Source organism: Mus caroli, chromosome 1 (assembly GCF_900094665.2).
Source record: "Mus caroli chromosome 1, CAROLI_EIJ_v1.1, whole genome shotgun sequence".
Classification (NCBI taxonomy): Eukaryota; Metazoa; Chordata; class Mammalia; order Rodentia; family Muridae; genus Mus; species Mus caroli.
In genome coordinates this window covers 85,606,236-85,620,022 of record NC_034570.1, presented here as the reverse complement: position 1 = coordinate 85,620,022, position 13,787 = coordinate 85,606,236, and the positions used below count along the sequence as shown (strand labels likewise).

Below are 13,787 nucleotides of genomic sequence, written 5' to 3'. Positions count from 1 at the left end.
GACAAAGATCAGGCTCTAAGTGATCACAAAGACCAGGCTCTAAGTGGGCATTCTGAGCTCTGGGCTTTCCAGTCTCCTCTCCAAGAATCCCTCCCCGCTCTGCTCCAGGTCCCCTGATGGCACTGATTACAGCTCTGCTGTGACTTTGTCTGTGTGCCCCTCAAGACTGTCTCCTCTGGTCACCAGGAACCACTGGGCAGCAGCCTCTGTTGGCTCCAGAACCTACCCCAGAGCATAGCTGTGACCAGTTGTACCAGGGATGTGGACTTAGCTAGGTTAATCATTCTCTGCAAGGAGGTGCATTCCTACTGATAACCTGAAGAGAGGGGCTCTCTGGTCTTGGTAAGGGGGGCATTCTCCAGCCTTCCTCTCTGGGGCTCTGAGTATAGCTGCCCAGTATGGTCCAGGTGGTGAGTGTGCCAAACAACTGGACCAGAAGTGAGGTGTGAGGGAGAAGCAGAGCAGGGAAACTGGGGCTCAGTATCTATCTGTTTAGGTGAAAATGAAACCCCAGGGTTAAGGGTTGAGGATGCACAGGGGTGGGTGGCATTCTTCATGGTCATGATCTCAAGTTATGGCCATGTGTTTGTGGGTGTCTTATCTTTATGAGTGGGGTTTCTTGTAGAGTCACTTGAAGACATCATTATGAGAGTGTGTTTAGCATGTGTTGGGGTGAGTGACATCTGGGAAATTAAAGACAGTATCCTTGGTCCTGGGAAAGGATCTGTGTACAGGCTCTAGAATAAGGGGGCTCTTTTCAAAAGGCCACACTGGGGCTGTGCAGGCAGATGAGGGGCCCCAGGTCCCTCTTTCACACCCAGCCCCACATGGTCATAGGAGATTCCTCGCAAGCACTTTATTGAAAATTCCCAAAGACCAGTGGCCTGCAGGTGGCAGCTCCATCAGAAGGTGTTTAGCATCCTGTTTCCACAAGGTTCCATTTGTAGGGAGAGGGGCAGCTTCACCCTGCTCCTTCCGGCATGGCCTGGCTACATCAGCATCTTTGCTGTCTCTAGGTCTCGCAGTCTTTTCGTTCTTGCTATATTCCCAGCCCCTCCAGGAGGGCATAGTCTGGTGAGAGGATGCTCACAACTTGTTCTTAGGACAACGTTGCAGGGCCTCCCTCAGGGCCTCCACCACACGGTCCACATTCTCAGTGGTGGCGTTGTAGCCCAGGAGGCCAATCCGTAGCACCTGGTAGGCATGGAACATGCAGATGTCAGCCGCTGTCCGCAGCCTCTTGTCTGATAGGAGCTGGTTAGGGTAGGGTAATTTTATCACATGGGATCGGCATCCATCTGGTATGCAGAAGAGAAGTGGCCTCATGGATGCCACACAGGGGTCAGAGCCAGCCCTCCCCACTATATCTAAAACATAGAGTTCAGGGGTACGGCCAGGGAGGGTCACTCAGAGCTCAGAGTGGACTTGGTAAAGCTGATGTGTGACCTCCCGACTGTGGTGGAGAGGGCTGAGGATATTCTACTTGAGGTGCTCATGCCCTTTGGGCCCTGTAGTGACCCAACACAGATGGGCTGTGAAGCAGAACTTGATAAGGGGGAGGGGTGCCTAGTGCCTCTGGTTATAAAACCCTGGCTTCCCAGAAGCCTCCTCACCTTCTCCTCAGTGGGCCCAAGACCCCCAGAGATTTCAATGCTGAAGTGGTCCAGCACATAGCTGACGATGTCCCTCCAGTTGTAGCCGGCAGGCACAATCACGGTGGTGATTGTGGGTAGCCGGATTTCCTGTAAGAAGCGCCAAGCTTAGCCATATGGACTGGGGCCCTGCATTCCCTCCAGGGACACTCATGTCCTCTATGGTGGTACTCAGGCTGCTTGACCTGTGCTGGCTTTTAGAGTCTAGAGAAAGGGCCAGAGAGAAACAGCTTGCCAGTCAGCTTTTGGCTACCACAGGGCTCCCTTGGCAGAGAATAGGAGGCATCTGGAGATTGTCAAGTGCCTGAAGAGGTTGCCCCCAGCTTTGGGAGGCTCACATCCCTCTGAAACATGGTGCGTGCTCTCACTAATAGATTACAGCCTCCCCCTCCCCATTGGACCAGTGCCTCCCACGGGTTCCTCACCGGGTCCTTCACAAAGAACTTTAAGCCCATCTCCTGCAGGTGTTTGTGCAGATGTGCTGTAGCCTCCCTGTGCCGCCGCCAGCAATTCTCCAGGCCCTGTGGGGGAAAGGTGGCCATGACAGCAGCATGTGCCAGCCCCTCTATTGCTTAGAGATACTGGGCGACTTCTGGAACCCCAGGCTCTGAGGAGACAAGAGTCTATGCTGGGCCAGCTTGAGGAAAGAGGATATCTTCTGGGTCTGGGAGGGAGAGAAGTGGAACCTAGCCTCTGATGGGTACCCAGGAGGCCCTGGGGAGACAGGCAGGACACATTTCAAAGGACACATTCCTGCCACTCAAGGAAGCTGGGATTACTGGCCATGTGGGTTTGGTGTGATCAGAGTCAGGTCCCATTCATTCTGACCCTGGACCTAAGGAGGTGTGATATATGACCTCTAGGGACAGTCCTTCCTGCTCTGGCCCCACGATCACTCCTAGGTCATATTTTGCCCACCATTAACTGCTTCCCACTGGCCACTAGATCTCACCATCTTCTTAGCAGACTGAGCTCTTTCCCAATACTCTTCCTTCTTCCATTTTAGGGTCTCAGTCTATAGCTAGCCACAAACTCTTGATTCTGCATCAACACCCTGAGTGCTAGGACTACAGGTAGGTACCATCATCTTTGGCTATCCATGACTTCTTATTTTTTCCTATCCAGCTCATCCCCTAGTTTTTGCTCCACAGGAATGTATCCTCAAATCAGAGTCCTAGCCAGGGTGTAGGTGACCGTCTAGATCATGAGTCACTTCATTTTTAACCCAGTTCTCATGCAGCAACTTCATGAGTGGTCCTAAGATTTTGAACATACTAGCCAGAGCCCAGGACTCCTCCTGGCCCCTGTGGCTGGCAATGGTCTTTGAGGGACATCAGGACTCAGAAGAAGGTGGCCAGGTTTTGGGTTTTGTTTTTTTTCTGTTCTGTGACCTATGTAACCAACTGGGCCCGTAGCCACACATCACCTCCATTTCCTGAGAGTGGATTTTGCACTGGACACAACCACTGACCCAGTTGGCCAGGAACCTGCACATGCCTGCAGAGGGCCAACCCCTTCTCTGATGAGAACTTCAGTGACCAGGAGTGTCCCAAGGGCTTGTGTTGGAAACTATCTTGGCTAGCAATACAGGAGCTACAGGTGGTGTTGGCATGTGTCTGTCAGTGACATTTATAATGAAACCCAAGGTATCTGAGCATGGTGGTGCATGCTTATAAAGCCAGAACATGGAAGGTAGATGCAGGATAATTAGGAATTCAATGCTAGCCTGGAACTAAGTTTGAGGCCAGCTTGAGCCACATGAGGATTTAGCTCTTTCTTTCTTTCTTTCTTTCTTTCTTTCTTTCTTTCTTTCTTTCTTTCTTTCTTTCTTTCTTTCTTTCTCTCTCTCTCTCTCTCTCTCTNTCTCTCTCTCTCTCTCTCTCTCTCTCTCTCTCTCTCTCTCTCTCTCTCTCTCTTTCTTTTTTTCTCCTTGCTCCATCTGGCCCTTATGAAATCTTCAGACCTGTTATAATGGAGTAAGTATAGACCCTGACCTTAAACTTAGATTTCCCAGTTTCTAGAAACTGTCAGCCAAATAAGTGTAACTATAAGGTACTCTGCCTGTGGCACAAACAGACTAAGATAGCCTTTGATCTGCCAACTGCTTGGCTGTATGTGCCCCATCTCTGAGACCCCTGTCACCATACCTACCTCTCTCAGAAACCCCACTTAATTCTGAGGAACCTCTCCTTTTCGACCTCCACTGTGATCTGCTGAGTCACCGAAGGGTCAGACCAGAGTGTGCCTCTGTCTGCTCTGGGCTCTGTCTTCCCAGATTCCTCTTTGAAGAAGCCAGTCCTTCCCTGACCCCCACCCCTTGGGAGGACCTCCATATTCCTGGCTACACCATAGCTTCTCCTACTCCAAAGCCTGGGTCTATTGGCGAACAGATGGACTGCTGTCTTAGGAATCCTCTTGTCTCCTTTCTCTGGAGCAATCTGAGGGAGTCACAGGAAAGGAAGCATCCCACAGGTGCCCAGTCTGAGGTGCACTCCGGCCTGAGGGGCTTCCTTCCCTTCCCTCTCCACTTCTTTTTCTTCTTCCCATTAGGGTGAAGTCCCTACTATTACCTGCTCTGCAATGAGTGCCAGGCTCTCCCTCAGGCAGTATAAGCTGGTGACAGGTGTGGTATGATGAATTCTGGGGAACAGAAAAAAAGAGCCTGGTTCAACGTCATGGTAGGGACTGGGCCAGGAGCTGACTGTCCCACCCTGACAGCTCGAGCTCTGTGGCAGGAGCCAACCATTTCCCAGGGACACTTCCTGCTTCAGAGTCACAGAGTCAGGAATGCCAGGGAGGGAAAGCCAGCCCAGGGCTTGGCACCATGTAGGGGAAGGAAAGAGGAGAGGCACATGCTTGATTGCTATCTTCCCACCAGGACTCCATGTTCTTGTGAAGCCAGCACTGGGCGCTTTCTCCCCAACAGTCCAGGACATCACTCTGATACCCTGTCTTGGGTGTTGTACAAGACCTCTCAGGATCATGACTGAGGTGGCCTATGGAACCTCTAGTTTACCTTCCAAGAGAGGTAAACTGAGGCCTGGAATGGAAAGGTAGGGTCAGGTGCAAAAAAACTGAGGGAGGATAAGGATTGTGGAAATGGTAGTGTGGCCTGTTTATTAGCCCTGAGCCTCTGGGCCAGGTAGCAAGTGGGGCCTCAATTTAACGGCTAGCACAAGAACCCTCAATTAGAACATAGGGGCTCAAAGGCACAAAGGCCTGGAGTGCAGAACTTGACCGGCATGGCTGCTTTGAGGCTGGGTGTGGGGTGGGCATCCCCTGGGCCTACCGGATACTCACACTCTGGTCTTGCCCTCACATCCCCACAATTTGGCCAAGTATTTGATGTCTGTGTAGAAGGAGACTGGCTTTGTCTTCCGGGAGTAGACCTTGAATCTGGACAAGAGAAGCCAGTGTGAGTACCTACCTGCCTTTGGCTTGGGGCTGTGCTGTGTCACGGATGCGGGGTGCATGGGATCTTGTGAGTCCAGGAGGAACATGAGTTCCTCAGAGTGCCCAACCCTCTGAGGTCTGCATGACTGTGACTGTCCCATGGGTACCTAGAACCAGTACTCCACCACTCTGTCTCTTTGTTTCTCCCACTTCCAACCACAGGTCTGTCCTGTCTCCTTTATCAGGGAAGCCGCTTTCCCAGGTGGGGCTCCTGAACCCTTCCCCCAACTCCTGGTAACCTTCATCCCTTCTTATATGGCTCTCAGCCCCGACTTTCCCTGTGACACTGCTAGTGTCTGACATGGCAGCCAGGATGAACTCCTGACCATACCAAAATCGACTCACTTGGGTCTGGACTCAGAGGTTGGTTGTGGCTGACGGTCATTACCTGATAAGGTCTCTCTCTCATGACTTTGTGTCTTCCTTCAACCCCCATTATCTAGGCCCAGGATCTAGATACCAGGATCCTGAGATGATGGTAGGACTATAGAGTCAGGGGTGGCTTGTGCTTCTCTGGCAGGTCCTATGCCAACTCCCAGAAGCTGAGCAGAGGTTGAAGGGTGGGTACTGGGCTCTGAGCATCCAGATACATTGGATCACCCCTTAGTGTGACCTCCAGAACCTCCAGAATGCTAGCCTCTGGTCCTGCCCACAGCCCAGGCCCTGCCATGTGTCCTCCCCTTTGCCCTGTGAAACATCTTCGGAGCATATCTTGGCTTTTAGGACATCCCAGCAGGGTGAACAGGGAGAGGTCTGAACATGGAGCCTTTCCCTCCCTCTAAGAGCCAGCAGTGCCCCTATCAGAATCCATATCCCAAAGCAAGGTGTGGACCACTCACTTGGCCTTGTCGTTGAAAGAGATGAGGGAGATCCCTGGTGGGGCATTCAGGACCTTCTGAGAGCTAGCGTACATGATGTCAATGCCTAGGGTAGGGATGGAGAAGGGGGTGTCTGAGATCCCACGGAAGAGTTCAACAAATAGGTGTGTTTGTACAGTCTGTACCATGCTCTGCAATTGGTGGGCCAAGATTTTGCTGAGATGTGGGTGCCGGAGAGACCTGGCCTCGAATATCAGCCCCAGTTTGTTATACTTACAGCCTCAGGCTGGAGCCTCTTAGCCTTTCTAATTTCTGTGGACAGTCAAGCATAGGCAGTACAGCATGGTGTCTGCGGGATGTCCCTGACACCATGCAGGACTGGACACGCTGCATCTGATACTCAAGCCCAGCCCTTCCTCATCCTGTCTGCTCCTACTACAGCTGGAGAGCCTCCTATCCGCACACCCATCCCAGAGTAGCAGCTGCCTCCGGTGAACCCCCCACACCCTCTCTCATGGCCTGGCAGAAACTCAGGCGGGTGACTCACTTCAGAGTCTGCTGTCCCAGGAATATGGTATGTGAGTGATGTGTCCCCAAGGGATGATGTACTGAAAAGTTGGTCCTTAGTGTGGAATGGGGGGGTTGGGACCTCTAAGAGGCAGGGCCTATCAGGATGTTATGGGGTCACTGACTATCCCCAGGAATTGACCCTGCCTAGTTCTCAGAAAAGGGCTGTTAGAAAAGACCATGCCTTTCCCTTCCTGGTCTCTGGCTCCTCACCCTGTGATTTCTTCCTCTTGCTTTACTTCTACTGTGTTGCTATCCTCCTGGAGGGGATGCATCCAGGACCTGTGCCAGAGACCCTGCCATGCTGTTTGGACTTTCTGGCTAGCAAACTGCAAACTACATAACCTCTTTGACCAGGGCCTGGAGAGACAGGGCCACAAACCCAGTTATGGTCTGGTGGTGGTTTCTACAAGAACTGTTATACTGAGTCTTCTGTGACCTCAGAGTTTGCCAGTGTGTGTGATCTAGAATATGGGGAGGGGGTCTGAGGCATGCTCTTACCTTGTTGGTCCATGTAGATAGGAACCCCACCCAGGGATGCCACCGAGTCCACCAGGAATAGGCACTGGTACCTGGGGGAGTCATGAACATGGAGGCAGCACAGTGAAGCATTGTGGGAGTTCAGATTTCAGCCTAAACTGGGCGTCTGGTGGTGGTGGTGGGGGAAGGGCTTGAAAGTCTTTGGAAGGGCAGCAGGGAAGGAGGGAAGCAGGGAAGCAGGGGAGCAGGGAAGCAGGGAAGCAGGGAAGCAGGGAAGCAGGGAAGCAGGGAAGCAGGGAAGCAGGGAAGCAGGGAAGCAGGGAAGCAGGGAAGGGTCCTTTTCACTTCTCATGTGGGCTTCCGTCCCTGAAGCAGCTCCTTGAAGCCAGAAGCAGCTGTAGCTGTAGTGCTGGGCAGGTATCTATATGTATATGGGCAGGGGGGGGGCTGGGTCATGGCCCAGATGGCTCTGTTGCTGGACCTCTCAGAGATAAATGAAGGTCAGCCTAGGTAGACAGAGTTCTGAGTGACAAGAGCTAGCGTGGGTTCCCAGCAACCTGGCAGCGCAAAGGTCTGGGCTTCCTTCTTGCCTCTACCAATAGCTACACACTTGGCCACCTGCCAGAGACACACAGCCTTTAAGACCAGAGTCCAGCTCCAGCAGCATCAAGTATGTTCATCCCCTCCCGCCCAGCTTTCCTCACAGAACCATGTAAGCACAGTCACAGGCAAAGCTTGACCCTATCTAATTAAGCTCCACACATGAGCAGGACTCTATGTGGGGCTCTTTCAGTGGGGGTCTTGCCCATATGGGCTCCACATCCCTGAGGGCCATGGTGGTCCTGCCATGCTAACCCTCTATGGCCCTGACAAGGTCCTCTTCTGGCCCGTGGTCAGCTTGATAGACAGCACTGCTGTTTTACAGAGGGGCTACCATGTCCTGGAACAGTTCTCCTGTAAACCCCTGTATGGGATTGGGGAAGAAGTATAGGCAAGGGGCAGCTTCAGGGCTAGGGAACTCTGGTTGAGGTGGGAGCAGGCTTTGAGATGCACAGGCTGGGCAGCACCAGCCTTTGCCAGCCACGGGATGCCCCAATGGGTCAGTACCACTGTAGTGGTATCTGGCTACAGGGTACTTGGTCCTATCCCAGCCTCTGGGTCCTCATCAGATAAAATGATGATAAGACACATATTCATTCTGGTATGAGCAAACCCACCCATACCATGTGACAGTGGCAGTTGGGACACCTTGTCACTGATAGCCCTGCAGCTCCCTGGCAGCATTGTCCAGTCAGGCTTTGGGCTTTGCTCTGCCCTGGTACTACCATGCCAGGCCAGCCTTACCTATGGCAGAGCTCCCCAAAACCATCCAGGGGCTGCACCACGCCAGTGGATGACTCCCCGTGGGCCAGGAACAGCAATACCGGTTTGTGCTGGGCCAGGCCCTGGGGGACAGAGGTGACAGCTCTGAGCAGGACTGATGGAGACCTCTCTCTGGATCAGCCAGCTCCTTACAGAGGGACATCGGTTTGTTGGGGCAGGACCAGGATTATCCACATATTTCCAGCTCCCTCCATAATTGGATAGGCCAATTTAGAAATAGGCACATGATGTGCCTCACCCCTTTTCTGTCAAAGCACGATGATGGAGGGAACAGAGGCTAAAGCATGGCTAAGAAGAAAAGAGTAACCAGCATCTTGCCTGCCTTGCAGTCTGTAGGTTGGGACTGGCCTGACCCACATTGAGGGGCTGCCACCCTGGAGTTCAGTAACAGGTCATGCCTCCCTGACTCCACACAGCCTGGCTGGCCCTGCCCACAGGACTGCATCCCAGACTCCGTTTTGTTTTCAGATGGAGGAAGACTTCCAAACTGATCCTGGGTATAGGAACCCCTCCCTTGGCCAGTCTTAGTCACTGTGAAGTCAAGCCATAGGCCTCAGAATCCCAGCCAACCCCACCAATGATGATTCCGGTGTCTCAGTACCTCCTCCACCTCCTGCAGTGTATAATGTTCTCCAGGCTTCTTGATCATCTGGTGCACACGGGCTCCTGACGACAGGGACAGAATGGGTGTTGAGTTAGACATAGTGTGGGGTGGGGGATAGGGGGTGGGGGAAGGACCGAAGGAGTTGAAGGGGACTGCAACCCCTTAGGAAGAACAATATCAACTAACAGAACCAACCAGAGCTCCCAGGGATGAAACCACCAACTAAAGAGTACACATGGAGGGACCCATGGCTCCAGCCATATCTGTAGCCGAAGATGGCCTTATCTGGCATCAATGGGAGGGGAGGCCCTTGGTTCTGTGTAGGCTTGATGCCCCCAGTGTAAGTGGTGAGGCAGGAGTGGGTAGTGGGAGGGGGAGCACCCTCATAGAGGCAAAGGGGAGGAGGGATGGGATGGGGGGTTATTGGAGGGGGAGCCAGGAAGGGCAACAACATTTGAAATGTAAATGGATAAAATAACCAATAAAAAAAATTTAACACACACACACACGAAATAGTGAGGGGGACCGCACTCATGCTGGCTCTCACATGGCTTTACCACAGGTGAAGTGGAGCATGCTCTGTGAGGCTTGCTTTTCCCACAGATGCAAGCACTGTCCTGGCCTCCAGGGCTTTGAGCACAGAGCTTTTCAGTGGTGGGGGTGGTGTGTGTGTGTGTGTGTGTGTGTGTGTGTGTGTGTGTGTACCTCCTCAGGCTGAGGAGGCTCTTGGCAGCCTTATCACACAAATATTATCTATGTGAGGTGACTTTGAGCACTGCAGGCGGTATGGTTTCCTACCTACCCCTGGTGCCATTCACAGGTATCCCATGTCACTTGATGGACAGCTGGATGAAGGGTGAGAGAAAGAGCAGGCTTTGACCTGTGGATCTAGGAACACTGGGACCCAAGCACCTGTCCTGATTCTTGTCTCTGAATCCCATGTCACATGAACCTGCTCACCACCAGAGTCCTAGCAGGGGACAAACCTGAACCACCCAAGTCTCAGTGAAGGGCAAAGAGTGGCTTTGGGCCTGGATGACTGATGCCCATCAACCATGTGACCATGCACTTGTGAACCATGGGGGCCATTTGCAAATGCCAGAGTCTGGCAGAAATCGAGGTGTAAAGCCTACCCTCTTCCATCTCAGGCTCTGGAGGGAGAACTGTTGCTAGGTCTGCATTTACAGACAACCAAGGCTCTGAGATTTGGGGAGAGAATCAGCCTCTGAAATTCCAGTCTTCCTGAAGATCTTAGAGAGCTGCTGGGGCTCAGATCAGGGGGTTCCCTGTAACACCTCTTCCATACATTTCAGAAACAATCTTGTCCTAACTGGACAAGGCCAGTCTGCTAGGGCTGGGAGAATGCCCGGATGCCTTCCTGGAAGAGGCAGCATCCTATTCAGGGGTGGTGGAGGCATTAGGGTCACAGGGAGGAGTGCCTAGTCAGATGGAACAGGCACTGATCTGGTAGAGATACCTTCAGGATTCCCCCAGGAGGCCTCTGGAGGGATAACAGGAGGTCACAGACCACTCTCCCTTACCAATACGATCAGCAATCTCTGCAGCCCGCATTCCCCAGATGCCATTGGTTCCAATTAGAAAGGAGTCCCCAGGCTCTAAGAGGTTGAACAGGGCAGTCTCCATGGCGCAGTGCCCTGAACCGCTGACAACCAGTGTGAGAGGGTTTCTGGTCTGGAACACATACTGGATGCCTTGCTTGATCTCTTCCATGATCTAGACAGTGGGCACACAGGTCAGATCTGCCTGCTATGGAGTGATCACCACCCCTAGATGGAGGCTGCCGCCACCAAGGCCTACCTGAAGCATCTCTTTTTGCATGTGGCCAATCATTCTCAGACTTCCCGCCGCCAGCACACGGGGAGCCAGGTTGGAGGGCCCCGGACTCAACAGGAGCCTCGTAGGAACTGACAGGGGCTTGCTCAGGGCCTCTGGGGGTGGCACCAGCAGCTGGTGCGAGCCCATGGTCTGGATCCAACCTGCCGCTCTGGAGTCCAGCGTCACACTGGCCTTGGCCAACATCCGGAACATTTCCCAGCTAGCCCTGCGCTGAACTCAGAGGCCAGGCCTGGTTGATGAGTCCCTGTTTCTCCAGTCCTTTTATTGTCAATTTAACCCTGAACAATGTTTGTCCTTCTGTCAGGGTGGACAGGACAGTGGAGGTGTGTACCTTCCACAGGGGGAGGGGAGCCTCTGGTGTCCCATCAAAGAACAGCAGTATGAAGAGCCTCACACCCCTCTCCCTGGGTCCCCTCACAGCCCAGCCAGGGGTCTGAAAGCTTCAAGAGTCAGAGAGCAAGTGCCTGAGGCTTGTAGGTCTGATGTATTTTATTGCAAGCACCCACCTGAGCACAGGGTTCCATGGCAGCCAGGCCGGGTGTGGCTGTGTTCCAACACAGCTTCATTCATTTAGTGCTGCCTGTATGTGCAAGGTGTAAGGTTACCCACTGCAGCATGGGCTAGCCTCTGTCTCTCCCTAGCATCCCCAGTCACCAGTAGCTCCTTGCATGGGTGGGACTCATGAGCCCCTGCTCCATTCTTGTTGAGCATTTGGCTGCCTAGGAAGAAAACAAACAAAGCACATGAAGTTGGGTATGGAAAAGTGAGGGGATAACGGAGAAGTTGAATTGGAGAGAGAAGCGGGTTCACCAAAACACATTGCACACATGTATGGAATTCCCAAGTAATAAAAGAGTCACACCTGAAGTCAGAAAAATCAATACATAAATCCCCTAAAAAGATTTCACAGACAAAATGTCATATCTTTTACGTTAATACCTAAAAATGGTTAATTGCAGATATATTTTTATACTGGCAAACAAATCTGTCCATTGAGTCTCAGCAGTTGGAGAGGGAGAGAAAAGAAAGCAACTGTATGCAGAATAGAATAACATTCTAATTACAGTGTTTTGTTTATAGTCTGCCTTCCAGTAAAGGAATATCTTTACCAAGAATCTATGTGTTGCATGTTCACAGGCACATGTACATGGGTGCTTGTGTGTGTTTATTGCTCACATGTATGTGCATGTGTGCTCGTGTGTGTGTGTGTGTGTGTTTTAGTCACATAAAAAAAAACAGGGTATGGGATCCAATGGGGCTCAGAGACTGCATTTACTATCCCTGGGTTGGCTGATGGGACAGGTTCGTTTCAGCAAGTGTGTGTGTGTGTGTGTGTGTGTGTGTGTGTGTGTGTACTCCACTGCATCTTCCCTCTCACGCTCATGCTCACACACAAGTCACACTCACAGAACTCACATTCACACACACACATGCCTCACACACACAGAACTCATAAATTCTCACACTTACATATGTGCCAACTCACACACACTCACATTCAGCTCTCTATAGTCATACACAGCTCACACCAGTTCTTACACACACACCAATTCAAATTCATGTTCACACTCACATACCCTCAGGCTCACAGACTACAGATAACTTGGGCATAAGGATTTCTCATGTCTCTCACTGTTAGAAGTCTCTTGAGTCAAGTTCACACTCATAATTAACCAGCTCTCTGTCTCTGTCTCTACTCCATCTCTGTCTCTGCTTCTCTCTCTCTCTCTCTCTCTCTTTCTCTCTCTCTCTCTGTGTGTGTGTGTGTGCTGGGTCAACATTTAGGAAGAATTAATGAAACTCAGGCTTCTAAAGAGGAAAAGCCACCCTAAACTGAGGGCCCTGGGAAGTTGAAGAGGCCACGCAACCCCCCGCCCCTTCCCTGCTTTGGTGAGGCCCTGCCCTGTGTCATCGTGAGCGGGGGCAGGGTGTGGGTGCCAACCTCTGAAGACTGGGATTGCTGGGAATTTCCTCATGGTGCTCAGGACCCAGGCTGTATCCTCAAAGGACCCGAGGGCCTTCTGAAGGGACAACCTTGGACTTTGACAATTGGGGACAGTGAGGTCACAACCAGCCTGAAAGCAGAGGTGCCCCAGGGACCCAATCCTGAGCTGGACAGAGCACTGGGTACAAGGCTGACTGGTCAGGCACCTGGGTTCCAGGATCACCCTGTGCCTGTGATAGACCCTTGGGAGAGGCCCAAACCTTTGCCCAAACTTTCAAGCCCCAGGTCATCCCCTCCTTCATTCCAAGTATAGGATTCAGCCATCACCACCAAGTCCCTAGAAGCTATCACCCTGTGATATAGCTAAGGACCCCCTGCCTTCTGAGCAGCCCCTACTTCCCAAGGGGACTCGCTCCCCCTCACTCGGTCCAACTCTGCTGTAGCCTCCTCTCTGCTTCAAGACCCCTACCCAGCCCCACCAAGCCCTAACAACAGGGATTTTCTGGACCATTGTCTCTTGTTGACTCTCTGGGTCTTGGATGGCTTTGTCTCTTTCATTCCCTTATGTTCTCTCTCTTGGAGATCTTGCCCTTTTCCTGGCTCTGTTCCCTCTTGGAATCCTGGGAACTGTCCATCACTGTCCTTACATGAACATCTATATGCTTTTGGAAGCCCTTCTTCAGGTCGTCAGAGCATGTGTATGTGTACCACGATGTGATCCCCATGGGAGGTAAAGAAACTGAAGGGTCACGCAGAGGTATGGATGCCAAGAAGGCGTGCACTTTGCTCAAGGCTGCAGCAGGCTCACCTGTGCTGACAGAGCCAGGAGCCAGAGGAGCTGTCGCAACTCCAGGAGGGTGTTGTCACAGGGCACTGCACTGATTGGGAGCTGGGGCATTGACAACAACAAACATCACCTCGGTTTCCCTGGAGATAAGGGTCACCTGAGTCTGGCAGCTCCAAACACCACGTCAAGCTGCAAGAAGCATCCGGGAGTCGATGTGTCAAATGGGAACCAAAAGTGTGTC

The 13,787-nt window shown here is 52.3% G+C and overlaps 1 protein-coding gene across 2 annotated transcripts; it reads right to left on the bottom strand.

Moving 5' to 3' along the window:
• Window positions 1-834: 834 nt before the first annotated feature.
• Window positions 835-11,094, bottom strand: Agxt (alanine--glyoxylate and serine--pyruvate aminotransferase). Of its 2 annotated transcripts, none has more exons than XM_021165479.2 (11): window positions 10,776-11,093; window positions 10,499-10,691; window positions 8,955-9,019; window positions 8,315-8,415; window positions 6,992-7,062; window positions 5,945-6,029; window positions 4,953-5,048; window positions 4,223-4,292; window positions 2,078-2,173; window positions 1,614-1,742; window positions 835-1,194 (listed from the first exon to the last, which is right to left on the bottom strand). In XM_021165479.2, the coding sequence occupies exons 1-11, from the start codon at window positions 11,004-11,006 to the stop codon at window positions 1,087-1,089; spliced, it is 1,245 nt and encodes a 414-aa protein (XP_021021138.1). In that variant the 5' UTR covers window positions 11,007-11,093; the 3' UTR covers window positions 835-1,086. The 2 variants fall into 2 exon arrangements, with proteins under 2 accessions (XP_021021138.1, XP_021021145.1); XM_021165486.2 differs by lacking the exon at window positions 835-1,194 and adding an exon at window positions 1,215-1,298 and having other exon boundaries at window positions 10,776-11,094.
• Between the last annotated feature and the right edge of the window lie 2,693 nt (window positions 11,095-13,787).